Source organism: Myotis myotis, unplaced genomic scaffold (assembly GCF_014108235.1).
Source record: "Myotis myotis isolate mMyoMyo1 unplaced genomic scaffold, mMyoMyo1.p scaffold_m19_p_3, whole genome shotgun sequence".
In the NCBI taxonomy this organism is placed as follows: Eukaryota; Metazoa; Chordata; class Mammalia; order Chiroptera; family Vespertilionidae; genus Myotis; species Myotis myotis.
In genome coordinates this window covers 66249456-66273761 of record NW_023416335.1, presented here as the reverse complement: position 1 = coordinate 66273761, position 24306 = coordinate 66249456, and the positions used below count along the sequence as shown (strand labels likewise).

At 36.3% G+C, this 24306-nt stretch overlaps 1 protein-coding gene across 3 annotated transcripts in view; it reads right to left on the bottom strand.

Annotated features, from left to right (window-relative positions):
* Positions 1-201: 201 nt before the first annotated feature.
* PCDH9 (protocadherin 9) overlaps positions 202-24306 on the bottom strand; it is a 949264-nt gene continuing 925159 nt past the window's right edge. For all 3 annotated transcript variants that reach the window (XM_036300582.1, XM_036300581.1, XM_036300584.1), the window contains one exon: positions 202-2356. In XM_036300582.1, the coding sequence (XP_036156475.1) occupies positions 1983-2356 (374 nt within the window). In that variant the 3' untranslated portion in view covers positions 202-1982. The remainder of the gene's footprint in view (positions 2357-24306) is intronic.

The window sequence follows — 24306 nt, the reverse complement described above, 5'->3', positions numbered from 1 at the left end:
AGATAATGATTTCATAGATTATTAGGGGAATTTTACTATCACTTGGAACCATATTTTCAGAACAACGACATTAAACGTCTGACATATCTTTCTTGATTTCTAATTAAAAGCTAAGTTTTATCAACATCTCTTTATCCAACAATTAGTGTAGGAATCGTCACTTTGGCTGTTGACCAAGAATTAACACACTCCAATCAGGAATTCAGAACGTTTATTGCAAGAGCTGAATAATTGTAAATAACGTAGAACTGGCAAAGCAGTAACAAGGATAATTGTTTAGATATTTATTCTGTCAAAGTCATCAAACACCCCTCACAAACCCACAAAAATGTACTGCAATAAGCAATGCACCCCTACCCATTATTTTCCATTATACTGTGGAAAAATGTGAATTGCTATTTACAAAGTAATTTTATTTTTGGTAACAAATTAACTATCAGATTAGCAAACCTTTTTTTTATTTTATTTTTTCGCTTTTAAACTGATGTTGAACCGTGGCATTAAGATAACTTTCACTTCTTTCAATAAAGACAATTTGTTGCATGCTATTTATTTGTTTAAATCATCTGTCATGCCTTAACAAAAACCTCCTAAGAATGTTCAAATTTGGATTTGTTTGCACGTGCAACTGAGATCTTATTAACATTAGTTGTCACTCTGTTGGTTTGACCTAAGTGACGAGATGCTGGTACCTGCCAGGCATTGACCAATTATGATAACAAACAGTTAAACAGCAATAATTAGAGATTTATCCCTTTATTTCCCCCAACTAGCCTACCTGGAGAATGTTCTGTTACATCATGAAGGCACAACACATTAAATATTTTGTGGCTATGGTCTAACACTTGTGTTACAACAACATTATTGTATATGAGGATCAACACAAACTCTGCCATTTCAACAAACTTGTAGACACACATTTGCCCAATTTAAACTATTTTCAAATAGTAATTTTTCTTTAATATATGCTAATTTTGATACATTAGTTTTTCATGAGTGACAAGTACAGGATATTATATCACTTTCTGAACAATAATTCTTTCACTTAATACTACTAATTAAGTGATTTGCTTTTGCCTACTTTGAAAATAAGGATGTAAAGAAAATAGGTTCTGAATTTCCAAGCTTTTACAGAAATCATTTTTTATATAAAGTTTTTTTACTTTTGAGCTTTATGTTATACAGAATCTCGGCATTATAAGCTATCATAAAAGAAGCAAGATTCCAGAACCTTTTTCGAAAAGCAAGTGTTTGAGATCCTTGGAACAATGTGTGTCAAGACAGACTACTAATGCAGAAACACCTCACTAAAAGAAACAACAAAATAATGACAGAGGCAAATGAAAAAAAAAGGAAAGAAGCAACCATAAAACACAGAATTATGCTACACATTTTTTTAGGTGAACATTATAAGTACACAAAAGTTGTTAATAATAACTTGCTTCTATTTACAAATACTTTAACACTGACTTACAAGTGTCCACTAACGTTGTTAACAGCACAATAGGTTTAATGCTTATCTTTTTTAAGTTTTATTTGAAGTATAATGTCAAGTATAGCAGTCCCAGCACAAATCAATGACAAAAAGAGCACAATTCTCTACCTGGATATATTTGTCAGTCATTCTAATCCATGGAACTTTCTTACTCTCCAAATGCACATTCTATTGTTCATAGCAGCAGTCCAGGGTCAAAATAAAATGCAATGAAAGAAAAACAGAACATTTGCACAATGGAGAGATCTCTGGAGAGTTTAACCAATTCTAGTAAACAAGATCACATGGCTAATAGACTATCCTCTCTTATGCTGTAAAACATTGTATCCTCCATGGTGCTAACACAAAGTTATGAATATCCCTGCTATAAGGGGCATAGTTGTAGAGATCTATTGAATATATAAAGCTCTGACACACACAGTATTAGCATGTCTATTTAGATTAAAGTTATTAGGTCCCATACAGCCTTTTTTTTAATTCTGTATTTTTAGAGTTGGTGTTCCTTCGGACTCTCCATAGCACCTCCTGGTTGCTTATAAGACTTCAGATTGGCCAGAGGAATGTCTGTCATGTGGCTGCCATTGTTGAAGTGGCCTTCATTGGAGCCATACTGCTTCCGGTCGTTGAACTGGTTCCTGTTGCTGTCTTCTTTCCAGGCTCTGGTGAGGGTGTGCCCATTCACAAGCTTGTCCTTCTTGACCCATTCTTTCTGAGGTGCAAAAGTTGAGAGAGGAGATTTGGGGTGTTGATATGGACCTAAGCCAGGAGGCATCCAGCAATTATCAGAGTGGCCCAAAACCAAGCACTCTTGAGTGCACATCTCTGTAGCTTCAGCTAACCCTCGGGGGCCCAGAGGCCCATCTGCAGAGGACAAGAGACAGAGAAAATAAGAGAAGAAAAGGGTTAGAATTTTTCATTTAAAATAATCCACTAGAGAAAAAGTGCATTAGCGATCTCATTTCTCATGAAAAGTATATTAAGTTAAACAATTCAAAGATTTTTCTGTCTCTATTGATTTAAGAATAACATAGAAGGAATCAAGTTTCTTGTTACTGAGGCAAAAATTGTCTTTTCTTCATTAAGCCTTTGTTTATATCCAGAAAACAAAACAAAACAAAACAAAAAACCAGAAACATAGGTAATAGACACATAGGTGCACAGACAGATATGGGCAAACAGATATACCCATGTGTACGGTAGATGGGAACATGGGCCCCTTATCATGCTCCAATTCCCCTCCCACTCTGTGGGACTATAGGGAAGGCCATCTTAGGTGGACTGTGAGACCCTGGGAACCTGGTCAGCAACTTGGTCTAAGAAAGGCCACAGAGAAACTGTGAGGCTGGATTGTAAACAGCTAATGTTTTGAACTTACACAATTTGCACACCTGCACCTACGCCGCCCCCCCCCCCCACCCCGCATTCCCTGTGTTTCTCTGTTTTCTGTAAAACTTTGGCTATAAAACTTTGTCTTGGGAAAGTCTGGGTCTGGGTGGCAGCAAAACAATAGCACCGGTGGGCTGCCCAGATGAGACTTAGCAGGACAACTTCATTGGTGGCAGCAGGTGCACACGTAAGTCCTAATATCCCCATGCCTTTCACAGCCAGTCTCTGGGTTATTTCTTTGGAATCCACAAACAATACTCTGAGGTTTGCTGGAACCTCAGCACTTTGCATAACACCTTGATATATGATTTCTGATCAAGTCTTTATGTGGCATATGTATTATATACAGATTTATCTCCTAATTCTTAACATAAAGCTCATAGTTATGATAGATTATGAAAAATAGAAATTTTATGTGCAATGTTGAAGAATATGTAAGTACTACAACTCCATGAAAACAAAATTAAGAAGCACTACTTAAAATGTATTATTAAAAATAAATACTCTAAATAAATAAATAAATAAATACTCTAAATGGCAATATATAGTGCTTTTCCATGTGAATATTTGTTTTTATAAATGAAATCACATGAAAATAATTTTGCAACATTTAAAAAATTTAAATGATTATTTTAAAGAATACTTTCACTGTAGTTATTACTAAAGGCACCTGGTCAATGAAAGCATTCTGAAATTCAAATAAGAAGCCATTTGATTCTGAAGCCAGCATTTGCTTCCTTCTGAGTTTAACCTATTTTCAAGATTTGTAATGTACAAAACTATAGCTAAGTTGCAAATTGTATCACATGGAGTCTAATATTCAGGGGCAAAAGTTATCATAGATATTTCTCTTTTATTTTTTTTTCTAGCAGGCAATCTAGAACAAACATTTTGACCGTGATTTCAAAAGTAAACTCCTTTGTGTTTGTGCAAAAAGATATCAGCCTATTTACCGAATAACAACAGCCAAATAGTTAAGGAAAACACTGTTTTTTGTTGTTATTTTTTTTTCTCCCTTGATTAAACAGTCAAGTGATAAGTGATAGCTTGGAAATTAGGAATTGATTTTACGAATGAGGTTAAGTGGATAGGTAAGAAGGCCTGAGGCATGAAGCAATTTGAAAAGCAGAGTCATCAGAATAAAAGTGTAGAAGAAAAAGTAGACTACATACTAGCAAGGTTGCCTAATGAACAATTAAAATAACTAAAGAATTGAAATGTAGATCTTTGCAAAAACCCATGTTAACACTACTACCGTTTTTAAGTGCACTATAATTGTAGGGGTTTTATTATATTATCATCTACTTGTTTTAATAATATTTAGTTCTTTCTTGCATGTTAAACGACACCTACTGCATTAGGCAATAGTTCATAGCAAATACCTGAGATCAAAAAACACAGGGAACATCAGAATGGATACTGGATGTGAAAAAAAAAAAGTGGCTAAAATGTACTTGCCTGCACACTCAAATTTTAGTCATTTTTCAAATCTAAAATATGCTCTGCAGAACTATCTTAAAATTCCTTCCCATCTGACTGGTATTCCCATTCCCTCAAAAGCAAAGTTTTATTTTATTTAAATACATGTTTATTACTTAAAACTATTTCTCTCATAAATCTCCAATGATTACTTATTTCCTGGATATTTAATTGAAAACTTCTCTATGAGCCTTTCTTTAACCTCTGAATCCTGCCCACATTTTAAAAGTTTGATCCAATTTCTCCCTTTTGGGTTTGCTTTTGTGTGTTCAGTGACTCTATCCAACAGAGCTAACAGAGTTGCCCCAACCAATCCACCCTCCTCACATTAGGATCACAGGCTTAGAAGATGCTTTTCACCTGGCCTGTTTTCATTTCATTACTTACTCTTTCAAGGGTCAGCTTGTTTCCCACATACCACACAAGCTTCCAAACTCTACCAATTCGTGTCTCATCTGTACCTGGAGGATTTCCACAGACCTTCCCTCATTGATGAATAACAAATTTCCTATTTGAGCTTCCTCAGCTCTTAGCTTAATGACATTTCCTCTTTTGGGGATGAGAGGCTCTGTACATTTACGAATACCTCTTTTTATTTTTTTTTTCTCTCCTGACTGGACTTAAAATCCATTAATGGAAAAAGATGACTTAGTCTTCTGATTCCTCATAGTCCTAAGCAAAAATGATGGTCTATGAATAATGTTGTCAATTAAAATCTTATGAGACTGAGAATGTACTGAAAAATTATTACAGGCATCGTCCCTATAAAAGCAGACCTTATATAATTATAATAGAAGATGCTGATTTCACAACATCAAACCAAAAGCTTCCTTAACAACAAATCTCTGCCTAACAATACTTTGTGACAATTAATAAAATAATTATTTAACTTCTCTTAGATATATTTGCTCCTTTCTAGACATCAATGGAGATAATGTAGTTAATTGCCAACTTGATATGCAATATATATTGAGGCCAAATCTTAATCTTTACTTTTCTAGAACCCTATTAAGTATTTATTTTCTTGTTAATATCACCAAAGGGAGGAAAAAATAACTTTTCAGCTGATAGAATCAGGTTTTAACTGAGTTCATAAAAAAGAGAGAGGATAGAGAATATGCAAAGTTGTTTTTAATATAGCCTTATCCAACATGCATTGCCCTCTTATTAAATTAAGAAATAAGACCCAAGGATTGAGAATAATGTTTGTACCCTTATAAGTATATGTGGACCCTCAGTCTTCAGCACTGAGTACACAATTTATCAAAGTGTATATGTTTTTCTTTTTAGAACTGGTAACTTTTATTTATTCTATGAATATTTACTGAGCATGTACTATATCTGACACTGTGACAAGCATCAAATATATAACAGTGAATAAAATAGATGTCAACACTATCCTCATGGAGCTTTCGGGCTATCCTGGGAAACAAATAATTGCTTTAAAAGTAGTGAACTGAAGGGAGGAAAGGGTGTCATTGGGAAGGAATGGGAAGCAATTAACAGATTTAGGGAGGCATGTCCCTATGCCAGGTAACAGATGGTCTTTGTTTGTTCCAAGCTATTTCATGCCTACTGTTTTCTAAAAGTTCTTATAGATAATTGACAATTTAAAACATGTATGGTTAAAATTTCTGTGTACTATTCAAAATCAACTTGCAAAAGTTGAGCTTCTGTCCATTAAATAATACTAATTGCTTTGTGAAAATTGAACTTACTATGATTCATTTATGTAAATAAATTTAGGTACTTTTGATAAAGTCTATAAATAAGTTTCTAAAAGTTTGGTAGATTCTTAGGTAAGTCTTTTAGGTACCCGTACCCGATTGTTGCATAAGATTTAAAGGTCCATCAAAAGGCAGGAAACGACACAATGACACTCAGATGACAGCAAGAAGTCTTTAGAGTTTCAGAAGAGGAAAGGACTCCAGGTCGTGCTACACAGGGGGTTGTACCAGGAAGAGCATAACAGCAAGGTGGAATTGTAGGGGCAGCTTCTGTAGGGCAGCTTCACAAGTAGGGTTGGGTTAGCTAGGTTCCTAGGGCTCTCTGTGAATGGACTAATTTTAATAATTTCTCAGACTACAGGGCATAAGTGCTGTCCCAAGTCATCTGATACCTGACCTCTGGACAATCGTGGTGGGTGCATAGCGACCTAGGAGTCTGAGAGCTATGGACAGAAGTTGGTGAGGTATGGACTTATTCAGGTAGGGAAACTGACCAACCTCTTGCCAGGGCCTCAGACCTGGGACAACAGTGTAACTTTTTAAATTTTTTTTAAAAAATCAATAAGCTAATTGGTTATGTCCTTGAAAATGTGAGTTGTATTGTTGAAAAATATATTCTGCATTATGCTTTGGTAAATTTTTATTTTAGGACATAACATTAAACAGAGAAAAGTTTCATTTTTTTAAAAAAAAAATTAATTTGGGCCTACATATCACTCCTAGTAGTTGGCTGATATTAAAATTTAAAATAATGAGTTTTATTTAGGGAAATAATAATACTTGCAAGTTGCCTTCTATAACGTCTGTTTGTGAATTGATAAAAAGAAAAAAAATATTTTTTGGTGATGAATTGTTTAAAAGAGCATAGTCATTCCACTGGTTCCCTAAAATAGTCCCTGTCCTTTAAAAGTTTATAATCTAAAACACGCTAAACACTGAATAGTTTCCAATTTGTTTCTCTCATTATTAGAACCAATAAATGAAATTTCTAGGCCTTTTTTAAAGAAGAAAAATATTCTTTAAAAAGCATTGGTATTGAGGTCTGGCTGGTGTGCTGAGTGGTTAGAGCATCAGCCCGCTGGCCAAAGGGTTGCAGGTTCAATCCCCAGCCCCAGTGGTGGCATGTGTGGAGGCAACCAATCCATGTGTCTCTCACATCAATGTTTCTCTCTCTCTCTTCCCCTCTCCTTCCTCCCTTTGCTCTATCTGAAAATAAATGGAAAAATATCCTTGGGTGAGAATTAAAAAAGAAAAGCATTGATATTGAATATTGTCAATTTCCAAAATATGATTAAAATAATCTATGATTTCCCATAAAATACATAGAACTTAAAATATCTGGAAATTTTAACTAATACTACAAAATGTATATGTAATACACTATTTTTATCTTTAGTATATAACTACTTTTAATGTTCTCACTATAAGTAATGATATTGATAAATAACTATATTTATTTTCCATTTGTACATTTTCTCAATAAACATTTATTGAATATCTAACATGCATCACATGTATCAGAGACTGTGCTAGATTCTTAATAATTATCTTGAGACCTTAAGCATGTGAGAATGCTCATGTGTGTGTTTTTCCTATTGCTCCAATTTTTTTTCATATATTTTGCAGTGTCCTATTTGTTCTACATCATACAATATCTATTTAGAATCCAGATCAGGATTCCAAACTGCTTTTTAATAATTTTAGCATTACATCAATTTGTTTTCTTTCTCTTAAAAGTAATTAATACCCCATCATGTTTTCTTTTTAACACTAAAACATTTAATGATTTTTTTTCTAAACCTAAATTATTTGTTCCCTTTCACAATCTGCAGTCCGTGAGTTTGGTTATCATTGCTGATTTCTGAATGTATAAAGACACATGTACTGATAAAATTGTACAAGCCATCTGTCTCTGCATTAAAATGTTGACAGCAAAAACAAAAGCACATTATAAAAAGCTTCTTGAGAGTTGTCTCAGTTAATATTTATATCAAGTTTTAATGTAGTTCCCTCTCCATCTTTGCACAACTCACCTTCTCACTCAAAACCTAAGAGAATACTTTTCCTATAGTTTGGGCAACAGCTTTCAGAGAGCTGCTTGAACTGCTAACTTTTAAAGATGCGGTTTAAAATGTGAAACAATCCAAGTTAATGGATTTCCAGCTATACTTAAATGGTAGGACACTTGAGTGAGCCTTGATCTCATTTTATTACACCCGCAAGGAGATCTGTTACTTCATTGACTAACTCACTACCATAACTACAAGTAGCTTCTGGCCTGTTGTCCACCTACTTTTCAATCTGATGACTTGAAACCCTTTAATTCCAAAGCTAGAAACTGATACTTTAAAAGAAAAAAATTATGAGACCTTCCGATGCATGGTTAGGTTTCATACTATATAAAGGGTTGGCCTTTCATGTGAATGAATTTTCCTTAGAATTTTTATTTTTGGGTAAAATAAGACTAAACAGGCTGCCAAAATTGAATTATGATATATGTCATTTTTATATCATGTCTGATCAAACTTATCACATCTCAATTTTTCATTTTGTTCAATTTTTATTATAAAAATATACCTCTTGCATGTGAAACATAACTGATTGTCATATTATAATGGCCTTTTTGTGATAACCTATAGAACTATTTTTATGCAAAATTTGTTCTTAAGTTCCAATTTTGCTGTATTTTCCCAAGATATTACCTTAGCATAAGTACAGTGTGCAAAGAAGTGCATCACTAAACACTTTAAATTGAAAGATACATTCATTGATTTAGATTCACTGAAGCAGTTTCCCTGCTATTTAGGCACAGTGATAAAATGTCTTTTAAAATGTAGGCCTTATTCTATAATGTTGCTTTGCAATTGCTGTTCTTAATATACAAAAAAATTCATATTTGTTCCATGCTTTAATCAACCTTTCTATAATAAGATTTCAGGGAAACAAATATTCCAAGCACTACATTTTAAGCTTATTTTAGTGTCTCTAGGAGATAAATACAAAATATATATTTAGTATTTTTACAAGCTCGTTTTAATTCTTAGTTTATTTTTATTTTTTTTAAGATAAGGTGTAACTGCATAACAATTTCTTAAAATTTCTGTGGATTATCTTGAATGGGAAGCTAATGCTAAATATTTATGTAAATCTAGAAGGGCCTGAAAAAAATGTCAAGAAAATTCACTTGGTAGGCACCCATACTTTCCACTATTCCATCATCATTTTCTATATTTATTGAACAGTTGCTATTACATATCAAATCAATTCATTTGTTTCCAGTCTAAATATGTAAAATTTAATTTCAAATATGAGTTGGCATGATAAACACAGGATATTGGTAAGCATTGCCCACATTTGCTTTTGATATTTCATTTCTATTAAGATCACATTATACTATGCCCAATTCACACTTTTAAATCAATGTTACATGGGCATAAATATTAGTTATCATTCTGCTCTTATTATATATACTGAAAAGTATGTAAATTGTAGTGCTATTGTCACTCAGATTTTTATATAAAATAATAAAGTGTAATACCTGAACAGTCTAAATTTAAAAATAGATCTGGCAAATTTAGTATCCTTACAAAAAATGTTTTCTATTTATCATTCCATAATTTTAATTTGATCATATGTTAGGTTCAAGAGATTTTTGCATAAAATATTTAAAATCAGAACCAACCCAGAAATCTCGAGTCATATAATCATCATAGCTACCTCAAATAGGAACGTAGATTCAAACCAATTAGCAAGGACTTTGTGAAAATAATTTTAGATTCCCTGGCTCTTAGACTCTCATCTAGAAAGTAAGAGTAAAAGACTAGATTTTGATGCATGACCCCTACCATCCTCTTATTTCTTAACTAAACATCACTGTGGTTTGTCAGAGATAATATAACTTTTCAATGTTATATTTGTTTTATTAAGACAGGAAAAAGAAATTATAAAGCAATTGTTCCTGTAGATTATAGTATTGCTTAGGTCATGATTAGGTTTGGAATGAGAAACTATATTTAGACCAAGATTTATATTTCTAAATCTAAGTAAACACCTACTAGTTTAATCAGGACTTTACATTCCAGCTCGTATCTAAATACAACATTGTGAATGCATCTGCAGTCACCTTGAGAAATGAATGCAAAAAAACAACACCAGCAGGATTTGACAAAACCTTGGTTAACAAGTAAACAAGGATTAAATGTTTTGCACGTTCCTCATACAGATTTCTGTCCTTGGTCACGGATGAAAAGTCAACATTTGCAGATGGACACAGTCCAAACACAATAACACGTGGCCAGGCCAAGCAGCAGATTCTCTGCTGGGCAGGATATTGCTGTTTGGACAGACGTGATAGCTCACAAGAAATGAAGAACACTTCCATATAAATCTTTCCCTTTATTCTGCATGACATGAGCATCAGCTGCGTTTTTCTCATCTGCTAAAGTTAACTGCCGAAAAGAAAATGATTTTTTATAACTGTATTTATTCAGCATTAGTATTTGACCTTGCAATCAATTGAATGGCAGTGGTCTAAGGAGATAGGCTTTCATTGATTATTTAAATTGACTTCCAGATTTGGACCAAATTGCTTGATGTGAACTCCTTATTTGCATTTTTGTACATCATATGTACTTTCTTTTATGGATTACCATTTCTTTTAATCATATTTGAGATCTTCCATTTAAAACTGTTTTATAGACTGTCATTTCCTGAATTATTCTCCATTTCTTGAAATTTGTATTATTTCTCAAAAAAATAAAAAATGATGCACAAGTTTTAAGGAGCAAATCTAAGGTGTTAAGGAATGCGATATTCTTTTTTTTTTTAAATATATATTTTATTGATTTTTTTTTTACAGAGGGGAAGGGAGAGAGATAGAGAGTTAGAAACATCGATGAGAGAGAAACATCAATCAGCTGTCTCCTGCACATCTCCCACTGGGGATGTGCCCGCAACCCAGGTACATGCCCTTGACCGGAATCGAACCTGGGACCTTTCAGCCCACAGGCCGACGCTCTATCCACTGAGCCAAACCGGTTTCGGCGGAATGCGGCATTCTTCACAAATTATTTTCAGGCTTAAATTCAAGTTAAAAATGAAGTGACGTGTAATCATTAGTCCTCTTTAACTCTGTTTCTCATCTAAGACCAGGCCAATAGTACACAGTATTGTGAAGTAGTTTGCTTTTAAACAATATTTACTGTTTCCCATATTCCAGGTATATTTAATTAGAATAAGAGAAGAAATAAACTGGTGAAGTTAATTTTCATTTTCCCAGTGTTCTCTGATAATTTTCAGCTGGGGCACTTATAACCACAGCCTTATTCCTCTCCTAGTCTCTGGGCTAGAGATTCTATTTCTCAAGGTCTTCAGAGGGCCATAGAGATTGTTCCTAGGTGATTAAAACATTGGAAAAGTTGGGGAAAATATTTCACTTATCCTCCAAATTAATTAATTAAAGATTTAATAATTTATATATTCTAAAAGTTGTCTGAAAGATTGTGTTTTAAAAGGAATAAAAAATATTGCCCTGGACAGGTGGCTCAGTTATTTGGAGTGACATCCCATGCACCAAAAAGTTACAGGTTTGATTTCTGCTTAGGGCAAGTATAGGAGGTAATGGATAGATGTTTCTCTCTCACATCCATGTTTCCCTCTCTCTCAAAACTCAATGAAACATATTCTTTGGTGAGGATTGAAAAAAAAAGATTATTGTGTGGGACTAGCATAATCAACATAATCATATGTATCCTTGAAAAGCAAGGAGTTTCCTCCAGCTGGTAGCAGAAGGGAGTTCAGATTCCAAGCACAAAAAGATTCTGTGAGTTGTTGCTGACTTTGAAGATGGAAAGGATCTGAGAGCAACCTTTAATTAGGTACTAAGAGCAACTGCTGCTGGGCAGCCAGCATGACAACCAGGATCTTAGTCCCACAACCACAAGGAACTGAATTTTACCAAAAGCCTGACAAACTGGAAAATGAGTTCTTCCTCAGTCTTCAGAGAAGATACTTAGCTGATACTTTGAGAATCTCTAAGTATCGGGATCCCACTTGGATTTCTGAGGTAATAGATATGTACAGAAACTCAGAGATGCAATATGGTTCCAACAGCAAAGGCACATGTTAGACTGGGCAATGTTAGACTACATGTTTAACCCTCTGCGACTATTTAACTCTGTCACTTCAGGCTTAGCTGACTACCCAGGAGACTGAAATGCCACCCAAGATAAACATCATGTCCCCAGGAAGGAGGTTAAAGAATGTATAGAGTGTGATTACTGCCTAATATTATCTGTGAACTTAGGAAAGCATTGTTCTTTCTAGTGGTCTGTGTGACTACCCGCCATATGCTTTTACTGTTAACCCTCTATGGAAAGGGCTACTGAGCTTGGAGGAGTGTGGATTCTTCCCAGCTGGCCAGCACTGGAAGTAGCCGCTTTGCCCATGTAAGTTTCTCCTATTAAAGCTCTTAGGGCCCTGACCCGTTTGGCTCAGTGGATAGAGTGTTGGCCTACAGATTAAGGGGTCCCCAGTTCAATTCCGGTCAAGGGTATGTACGTTGGTTGCGGGCACATCCCCAGTAGGGAGTGTGCAGGAGGCAGCTGATCGATGTTTCTCTCTCATCGATGTTTCTCACTCTCTATCCCTCTCCCTTCCTCTCTGTAAAAAATCAATAAAATATATTTTTTTAAAAAAAGCTCTTAGGGATTTGAATAAGGTTGCATGTCAGTTCTTTGGAATTGATCTTGAATTTAGACTTTGGGACTTTCCCCCAACAGATGAGAAACGAGATAACACATATTTGTTGCTATAAGCTGCTGATTTTACTCCAGTTACACAATCAATCAGCATGTTCTTTAGTCTGTTTACTTCCCTGCAAGCCCATCAGCCCAAATCACTACTATTTCCTAACAGATTTCCCTTATTCTGCTCTTTTGATATATTCTGTTCTCCAGTTGATAACTAGAGGCATATATTTATTTATTTATTTATTTTAAAACTTATCTTTATTGTTGAAAGTATTTCAGATGTCTCCTTTTCCCCCCCATTGACCTCCTCCATCCTGCACCCATCGGCCCCTCAGGGTTTCATCACACTAATGTATTTATTAATTTTAAGTATATAGTGAATAGACATAGTTTTCTATTGCTGCTGTAAAAAATTACCACAAACTTAGTGCCTTAAAACAGCACAAATGTATATTCTCTTATAGTTCTGGTGCTAAAGTCTAATATAAATTTTACTGGGTTAAAGTGAAGGTATAAACAGAGATGGTTCATTTTGGAAATTGTGAGGAATCAATTCTCCTTTTTTCAGTTTCTAGAAGCTATCCATATTCCTGGGCTTCTGTGCCCTTCCTCCATATTCCAAACACAATAATCTGCACTTTTCTTATCACATCACCTCCTCTAACTTTTCCTGAATTCTTCTCAAAGAACCATTGTGATTATATTGTAGCCATGTGGATAATCCAGGGTAATCTCTTTATAGAAAAATCCTTAATTCAATCACATCTGTAAAGTTCTTTTTGCCAAGTAAGGTAACATAGTCACATGTTCTGAAGACTAGGATGTACATATATTTGGGAACTATGCAACCTAAGGAAACTTTTAAAGCGGACCACCTCACTCCTCTGCTTCCAACTACATCAGAGTAAAAGCCACACTTCTCCATGGCTCAGAGAGTGTCACATGATCTGGCTCCTGCCCAACTTTCTGATGGTATACCCTCCAGCTTCTCTTCCCTATCCCACTTTATTGCCCCTGTTCTGCTTCAGTGACTTTCTTCCTGTCTCAAACTCACTGAAATTAAGGAAGTCTCAGGGCCTGTACATTTGCTGTTATTTGTACCTGGACTATCCTTCTCATTGGCCTTTGAGCAGCGCAGCAGTTCTCACCCTGTGGGTTGAGACTCCTTTGGGGAGCCTTTCACAGGGGTCGCCTAAGACCATCGGAAAACACATATATAATTACATATTGTTTTTGTGATGAATCACTATGCTTTAATTATGTTCAATTTGTAACAATGAAATTGGGGGTCACCACAACATGAGGAACTGTATTAAAGGGTCGCGGCATGAGGAAGGTGGAGAACCACTGCCTTAGAGTAACCTAGTCTCTAACTTCAGTTAACTGTATCCTCAAATTCAATTCCTCATAGACACATTTCCTGACCACCTTATAAAGACAAATAATATGTTCTTTCTACTCACTCTCCATCCCTTTATCTAGCTGTATTTTTCTTGACAGCACTTATTACTACCTGGCTCACTATATTTACTTGTTAACCATTTAGCTCTTACCCTAGAATGTAAGCACCACAAAGCCATGTCATCTGTTTTTGTTTTGTTTTTCTTTTAATAACTGTATCTTCAATCCCTGTTACCATGACCTGGAACCTCATAAATAATTACTAGATATATTTTGAAAGAAAAAAATAAAGTTTGTGCTGAGCCCCAAGTTAGTGGGCTAACATTAAAAGAAAATAACCCACAAAAACAAACAAAATACTATGTAAAACATTATGTGACACTTTATATTAAAAACAGGTAATTATCAGTCCTTATCTGTACCTAAAAAACACTGCTAAGAGCTCATAGCATAAACTTTCACTAAGATAATATGTGTTAACTTTGGAGTTGAAGCAAGTAGGAATTTCCCAAAGTGATACATAACTAGATTATGTTTGGAGAGCAAAATTTGGTGAGCAAAATTCTTGGTGAACAAAATTTGACCTTGTCTTCTGAGGGATTGCCTTTTTCCTTCCTCTGGGTTATTTTAATAATTTCTTTGGAGGAGTTACTTCCTATATCCCACCAAACTACTTAACTTCCATTCCAGGAAGTTAATAATTCAGAAAGTTCATAATTCCTTTAACCAATAGAGTTCTTTTTATTTTTTTATTGTTTATTCTTTATCAGTTAAGGTATTACACATGTGTCCTTATCCTCCCATTCCCCCCTCCACCCCCGCAGCTTGTGCCCTCACCCCCCTAGTGTCTGTATCCATTGGTTATGCTTATATTCATGCATGCAAGTCCTTCGGTTGATCTCCCCCCTTCCCCCCCACCCTCCCCTGCCTTCCCTCTGAGGTTTGATGGTCTTACTGATGCTTTTCTGTCTCTGGATCTATTTTTGTTCAGCAGTTTATGTTGTTCATTATATTTCACAAATGAGTGAGATCATGTGATATTTATCTTTCTCTGACTGACTTATTTAGCTTAGCATAATGCTCTCCAGGTGCATCCATGCTGTTGCGAATGGTAGGAGTTCCTTTCTTTTTACAGCAGCATAGTATTCCATTGTGTAGATCAGTAGTTCTCAACCTTTCTACTGCCATGACCCTTTAATATAGTTCCTCATGTTGTGGTGTCCCCAACCATAAAATTATTTTTGTTGCTACTTCATAACTGTAATTTTGCTACTGTTATGAATCATAATGTAAATATCTGATATGCAGGATGTATTTTTATTGTTACAAATTGAACATAATTAAAGCATAGTGATTAATCACAAAAACGATACGTAATTATATATGTGTTTTCCGATGGTCTTATGCGACCCCTGTGAAAGAGTTGTTCAACCCCCAAAGGGGTCGCGACCCATGGGTTGAGAACCGCTGGTGTAGATGTACCACAGTTTTTTAATCCACTCATTTGCTGATGGGCACATAGGCTGTTTCCAGATCTTAGCTATTATAAATTGTGCTGCTATGAACATAGGGGTGGATATGTCCTTTCTGATTGGTATTTCTAATTCTTGGGATATATTCCTAGAAGTGGGATCACTAGATCAAATGGGAGTTCACTTTTTAGTTTTTGAGCTCTTAGTTTATTTTTAAAAATATTTTTTATTGATTTTAGAGAGAGAGAGAGAAGTGAGAGGAAGAGAGAAACATCAATGAGAGAGAAGCATCCACTGGCTGCCTCCTACATGCCCCATACTGGAGATTGAGCCCACAACTCAGGCATGTGGCCTGACTGGGAATCTTACTAGCAACCTTTTGATGCTTGAAATGGTACTCAACCAACTGGGCACACCAGCCAGGGTCACCAACAGAGCTCTTTAGATGTCTTCAAAAGTTCAGATTCATAGGGTACATAACAAAATATTTAAATCCTGAAGACATCAAAGTAATTTTTAGCAACTATTCTGAAGCAGAGTTCTAATGAGATACAGATAACTGTGCAGGACTTAGCCTTTTCTGGTACAGGTGTGCTCAGGTAATGGGAAAATATTTAGAAAAAAAAAATCAAGTTGATTAGGAAATGTATTAAAAACTTAAAGTCATTTAGACTCTCTTTAGATATAGTGGCTTGCAATTATAAGAGATAAAGTACTTTTCACAAATTTAAGGGGAAAAGGTAATTTTAAAGAGGCTAATATGCCACATTAGATTACATATAGAATGCCACAGTGAAATTAATTCCTTTAACTCAGTTGTATATAAAGAAAAACTACTCTAAAAAAGCAAGGTTATAATGTTATATTTTGAAAGAATCTCCTAAGCGAACTGTTGAAAATGCCAGTACTTTAATATTGAAAATAGCCTGTGTAATAGAACACTGTGCAGAGAAATCTTGCCCTCTCAGGGTGATGCATAGGATTACCCATTCCAGCCTAAAATGTATGTTTATCTAAGAACACACCTTGTAAATCCAGAGGAATTGATTAATATAAGTTTTTGAAGATAAATTTGTCTCTTAAAATAATAAATATTACATGTGAATTTTATATCTATATAAATTTTGTTGAGATTTTCTGCAGTATCTCCTGTGCTATCCATTGCCAGAGAATATAGTTTTTCACTGTAGTATTTCACTATTTTATTGGTAGTTGACCATAAGTCCCAACTATTCAATAAATATTGTCACATTTGCCATTAAAAATTATTAATCATCATTATAAATTTGTATTATGAAACATGACTAATTTATTATTTTTCTAAGATAGAAATATTGTATGGCATCATCAATATACTCTTAACATTTAACCAAAGACTTACATTTTCTCAAGATTAAGCTTTGTTTACATTCAAAGTCTTAGGCAAACTAGTATTACTCTCAGAATAGCATTGCTTAGTGAATGTAAGAATATAAAACAGGGAAGATGCAGTGCCATTTTTTATATACCTAAAAAAAAATAAATAAATTCTTGGTAAGCAAAATCTGACCTTATCTTCAGAGGGTTGTCATTTTTTTTCCTCTGGGTTATTTTAATAATTTCTTTGGAGGAGTTACTGCTAACGACATTTGCTTCCCATCTAGTCTGCTGTCCTTTTGCAATTAATATATTTTTATTATCTTCCAATCTGTCTCATCAAAATGACCTATCTCTTGGGTATAATTGGTGGGAGTCTACTGTGATAAGCTCATTAATCTTACATGTTAGTGACCAAAGTGCTAAGTGTTATCCTTTGGAAGGATGTCTACACTCAGGAAGAGCTTTATAGAGCTGCTTCAATACAAATACATGAATGCCTGAGGCATGATGGCAGCTGAATGTGACTTTGAAGTAGTGAAAGCTCTGAGGCATCCACCAGATCACAATGTGAAAATATGCCTCCCCATGAGTTGGCATAGCTTGGGTATCTTTCAATGTCCTGGCATGTAATAGATGACACTCAAAAGGATTAATTGAAAAGAGTTTAATGAGGGGATTCTTTAAGGAACATCAACTGGGGAAAGTGAACAAGTAAGGAGTGGAGAGGGAGGAAATGAACTAAAAAAGTAGAAAAAAATATGTCCACTCCTAGGCCTAAAGGATAAGGAAAGGGGAGGGATTATGTGCCTGGAATCTAGAAAGAACTATGAAGAGTCAAAAGATTATATGCAAGGAACCAAAGAATGAGTAGAGAAGATAACTTGTAGTATGAAATATAAGAGCAAATGTGAAAAAAAATGTTTTTGTTTTTCTAGAAATCAACATATATAAAACCAATAAATATCCTCTGCAGTAACCTTGCAATTGGAATCTAAATTTTCAAGGTCACCTCCTGCTAACCCAGAGAGTGTGATTGGTTAGGAAATAATACTCTTAACATAAGCCATATGTAAGCCAATTATTTGAATATTGACTCAGAATAAATATAATAAAAATTCAGAACAGCCTTATGAGTTGATGTTAAGAGAACTAGTGAGAATGAGTGAAATTATTTCAGTGTCTTTTTTAATATTTTAGTAAAATATTTTGAAATGCCGAGTTTTATAAACTCATCAAACACCATGCTCTTTGTATACATAGATTATTATGGATTAACTAACATAATTTATCTTCACTGGAAGTAAATATTATTAGTAAATTTATAAATTTCAATTTCTGTGTTGTTGTTGTTGTTTTTTACTTCATATGGGACAGTATGGTTAAAACACCAAATTCCTGTTGCAGATCTTGTGTTGAACTCTGTGCCTCAGTCTACCAGATCAATAAAAGTACAAGACAGCTGGCCCTTGCTAAATCTTATCAATACTGCTAAGGATGCCAGTTTATTTCTCTCTAATAGATGTGAACTGCACAGTGAACCTTTGCTTTTTAATCTAGATGGCAGTCAAAGGTTTCAAGATCTGTGAACCCTTGGCAAGATTTGTAAGTTAACTTGTCATCTAGAACAATTGATATGGCTTTTATCCAAAATCTATCACTAAGAGTATTTTTAAAAAAATATATTTTATTGATTTTTTACAGAGAGGAAGGGAAAGGGATAGAGAGTTAGAAACATCAATGAGAAAGAAACATTGATCAGCTGCCTCCTGCACACTCCCCACTGGGGATGTGCCCACAACTAAGGTACATGCCCTTGACAGGAATCGCACCTGGGACCTATGAGTCCGCAGGCTGACACTCTATCCATTGAGCCAAACCGGTTAGGGCAAGAGTTTTTTTTATCTGTCTGAAATATGCCCAAATGTTCTTTCCTGTCAGAATGAACTGTAATAGAACTCCAACAAATAGCATATTTTACTATCAAGTGTAACTAATAAATTAGTTGGTGTTAGTACTTGGGAAATATGTATGTATATTAGTCCATCTACCCATAATTTCTTTGTCTTAGAATTACCAAGTTGACAGTAGTATTATTTTAGTCAATATAACTATATTATGTTGGTATTAATTACATTCTTCAAGCCTCATTTTACAAAAATATGACATAGATGAGGGAAGATGAAATGGTGTTATAGGATTAAATAGATGATTTAAGATCACATATTGCTTGAGCATTCTCCCTTGAAGCAATGTGACCGAAACAAATTTCTTCCTCCTTTAGAATGTTTTTCATTAAGTCAAAAGCATTGCTTTCTGGTAATTATTCTTACAACCACTAAAATGTATTTTCTGTTTTGTTCAGTGGTTCTCAACCTTCCTAATGCCGCGACCCTTTAATACAGTTCCTCACATTGTGGTGACCCCCAACCATAAAATTATTTTCGTTACTACTTCATAGCTATAATTTTGCTACTGTAAACAATATGTAATTATATATGTGTTTCCCGATGGTCTTAGGCGACCCCTGTGAAAGGGTCGTTCAACCCCCAAAGGGGTCGCGACCCACAGGTTGAGAACCACTGGTTTAGTTGAATACTAGTTGCCCAGTGCACGAATTTGTGCACAGGTAGGGTATGGCCAGCAGGGTCCCAATCAGGGCTGATCAGGGCTAGGCCTGTCAGGAGGAGGAGATGGCGGGAGGTTGGCTGGCTGTCTTGCCTGTATTGGGGCCCAATCAGGGCCCCCGATCAGGTCCCAGCTGGCTGGGGGAAGGGGCCATGGGCAATTGGCCTGTGGGCCCCACCCCTGTTGGGGTTGGGGGGCTGATAAGGGTCGGGGCTGACCATGGGGAGGGGCTGTGGGCTGATCAGGGTGGTGGGGGCCCATTGGAGGCGTGGCCAGATGGGGGGAGGGGCTGCAAGTTGGCTGACAAGCCCTGCCACCTATTGGGTGGGGGGTGTGATCAGTGGTAGGGTGGCCAGAGGGAGGGACCGCAGGAGGTTGGCCAGCCAGCCCTGCCCCCTATTGGGGTGGGGGTTGCGATCAGGGGCGGGCTGGCCAAGGGAAGGGACTGCTGGCCTACTGTGGTCAGGCGGGCTTATCAGGGGCCAGCTGGGGGGGAAGGGGTGGCATTTGGTCAGCAGGCCTTGCTCTTGATCAGGGTGGGAGAGTCCGATCAGAGGCAGGCTGGCAGGGGGAGGGGCCACAAGGTTGGCCGCCGGCCCCACCCCCTGATTGAGCCAGTTCACTGGCCACAGTGGGCATCATAGCGACTGGTTGTTATGGCCATTGCAGTAGCTGCCTTTTTATATGTATAGATGCTACAACCACCTTATGCAGACCTAAAGACACATACCTGATGTTGCTATGCTTGCTACATGGTCATGTCTGAGTGGGCTCCTGAAATGAACTATAATAAATATATACTAGTGATTACAAACTGCTCTTCAAATTCTATGGTATAAAGTTGAAGAAAGTCAAAGTCATCAACCAGGAGACCTACTGAAGGTTTTCCTCAGATACAGGGCACTAATTTGCCATTAGCTTTTCCTGCTTGTGATAAAATATTCAAAGATTTTTTTAAAAAATCTGCTTTTTATAGGAGGTGAAGGACTGATATTCCAATTAATTTTAAAACATGAACTGGAAAGTACAACTGTGAAATATAGTTTTTTAATATAAAAATCAGTTTTTTGAAGTTGGTATCTAGGTGACTGAGCATAGATGAAGGTTGACGGGATACTGACAATATTTTTGTATTTCTATAAAGTATTTGTGGTTAGTGGTCAGCACTGCTATTTCAAAAGCTAATGCTGTTTGAAAGTGTGCTGTTTGGCTGGCTGCCTATCCAAGAACCCTTTGAATCCCTAAGATGGTCAGGTCAATGCATGAAATTCAAAGCAGTTTTAATTTGTCTGTTTAATTAAAACGGTTATTACAGATGAGCATATTGTGTTTGTAAATATGTAGAACATTAATTTAAAAAAACTTGTTATCTCTAATTGCTACACGACAAGGTAAGCAATCTCTATGTGTGTTGCCTGAACCCTTATAAGATTAAAAGTAACTATTTAGTGTTTTCTCCTTCCAGGCTGCTCAAAGTCTCTTCACTGTAGCTCACTATGGGGTGTTTTCTTTCTTGTTACCTTTTATGTATTTCTGCTCTAATTTAACATCTCAGTGTCTTTTGTACCTAGCTATATTCCTGGACTATAAAGTAACGGCCTCACCAACTATTAATGGATCCGAATCATAAGTGAGACTGATATAATGACCCAAATTGCATTAACAGATCCATATATTATAGTTTGGGGAGCATCAATTGTGTGGTTATTGTTGTTATTTGGAATGGATTTTAAATTAGTGTCACATTATTTTTGCTGTTTTTCTGAAGGATATGCTGGATTTATAAAAACAAAAATTCTTTCCAGGAGAATACATTCCTGGATCATAATATTCAAGTACCAATCAAAATGCACCAACGGAATGGAGGAGGCCAAGCCAATTCCATTACTTCTGCTTACCGAAATGGCAGGTGTAAATTAACCTGTGCTCATTCTGGCTGAGGTGATCAGTATTGATTGTGAAAATGGCCCCAACTCAGTTTGTCATATATGGACACTGTCTCCGGATTTAAAGGCATGAATAAAAAACCTGACACATTTGAGTTCAACTTGAGTGGCAGCACTTAGTGAGTTTTAGAGACTGGATTTGAGGTAAGCGGCAATCTGTCCCTGTGTATGATTTACCACCTTGTTCTGACACATCTTTTTTCGAGCCATCTGCTTCCTTCATATCATTAGAGAACAAGGCACAGGGCACATTTCCTCTGTTCATTTAACAGCATACTTGTTACTGACAACATGAAGACAGTCCTTATTAATTCAAGAACTTGTATTTTTAGATAGGAAAGTGTGCTATGTGGATATTGAATATTCTAGGCTCTAGCAACGAATAACATGAGTTTCCTGAAGGACGTCCAATGATTTCATAATTAGTATTTAGTGGACATTTTAGTTTCATTTGCATAGGCACATATGTTCATTATAAGCACTGGTAACAAAACTAGAGGAATAAAAAAGCCCTATATACTTTATGTCCAGAAGGATTCCAAAAAAGATGGGCCGGTAGAGCTCTCAGCTTCTCTTGCACTTTTCTCTTTTTAATTCTTCCAGTGACACTTAATAGAAACGTTCCACTACTGTGAACTATGAAACATTATGAGTTTCCTTGAAAAGCATATATATAATTTTCACAAAACTATTAAGAGAGAAAGAATTATTAATGCGTTTCCAAATGTTAAATATTTAGTGTTTCCCTTTCTTGACTGGAATCGCAGTACAGGTGATATTATGATATACTAGAGGCCCGATGCATGAAATTCATGCAAGAGTAGGCCTTCCTTCCCACAGCTGCTGGCACCGGGCTTTCCCTTGCAGCCACAGTTTCATCAGGAAGGTCATCCAGAAGGACATCTGGTCTAATTAGCATATTGTGCTTTTATTATTATAGATAGAATGATTGTCAAGACATCTAAAACCCCAGTCCCTGCCCGCCGGTCCTCCGGGGTTTCATGCCTGGCTTAGGTAGGAGAATAAAGAAAGTGAACTCTAATGAACATTTTAAATGAGAGTCTTCACACACACCAATACCTTTGTAGAACATTTAGCTTTACTTCAAAAATTAACTCTGGCAAAGGAACTATAATAAAATATTCTCTGAGAGGGAGTCCACAGTTGCACTTTAACTAGCTGCATTCACTTGTACTTGTTACTAAATTGCTATAAGAAACAATTCCAGAATAGTGAGTGAATTACGGGCAATAGCAGACAATTGAAGTGTGTGTGTGTGTGTGTGTGTGTGTGTAAACAGAGTGATTATAAATAGTAATAATAATAATATAACACAAATCTATACTAATAGATTTGTATAGGGGATTTTAATACAAATAAAATACTAATAAAAGAGTAAAATGCTAATTAGACCAGATGTCTTCCGGACAACCTTCTGGATGTCCTTCCTGACAAAGCCAGGCCTGGGTGTAGCCACCCATGGTCCCGAGTGCCTGTAGCTGGCCAGAGGGAGGGAAGCCTGGGTCCTGGGTGTGGGGGCCGGGGCAGAGGTGGTTAGGGGTGATCAGGCCAGCAGGGGAGCAGTTAGGGGAGATCAGGCATGCAGGCAGAGATGGTTAGGGGCGATCAGGCAGGCAGGCAGAGGGGTTAGGAGTGATCAGGCAGGCAGGCAGGCCAGTGGTTAGGAGCCAGCAGTCCCAGATTGTGAGAGAAATGTCCGACTGCTGGTTTAGGCCCAATCCCTGTGGATTGGAGAGGGTGCAGGCCGGGCTGAGGGACCGCCCCCCCCACCCCGCCCATGCATGAATTTTGTGTACCAGGCCTCTAGTAATAAAATAAAAATCATTGAGTCACTGAAGAAGCAAAGAGTTGCTTGGTTTCATTTTAAGAAATTACAGAGTTTTATTTCTTTGGTTTCACTCTTATAACTTGAATTATTGCTTCTAAAGTACAGATTTTATGGGAAGTGTGGAGATTCTAATTTTTATTTTGCCTTTCTTTAATTGGTTTTGTTTTGATTTGGAACTTATATTTTTGAAACCCATGGTGGCATCACGTCTTAACTACATGTAAGTGAATGTTTAAGGCAACATTCAGGTATAGTCAGAACAACCCTTGAAGTGCACTCAGCATGTCAAGTTGCTCATATTATAGGAAGCATGAGGGAGTGGAGAGAACAGGCATTCACGTCACCCGCAGCAGTTTATTCAGGGGCATCAGCTCACACTCTCGGGAGGAATGACTGGCAGAATCGCTCTTTGATCTGGGTCTCTCCCCTCTGGGTTTCACTATCTTGGTCCAGCAAGTGCAGTGGAAGTTGTATCGCTGAATGGCACATGCATACATATGATGACATTTTGCTCTTAAATTGTGGTTATGATTACTTTTAGGACACAACTCTGACTGAGCTCCTCTCTGCTTTCTTTGTATTTTTTCCTTAAGAAGGATAATAAAGTAGAAGAAAAGAGATATTTGAGCAGAGGACTAACACAATAGAACAGCAAACCATGAAAGACCACATAAAACATGCGCGGCTGGGTTTTTCTTTTGGCATCTGAGAGAATACCACTAGGCTGTGATATATACCATCTCCCTCCACTATCCTACTGTGTCCTCCCCTTCACGAGATGGAAAATATACTTGTGAATACTGTAGATAGAACGAGAT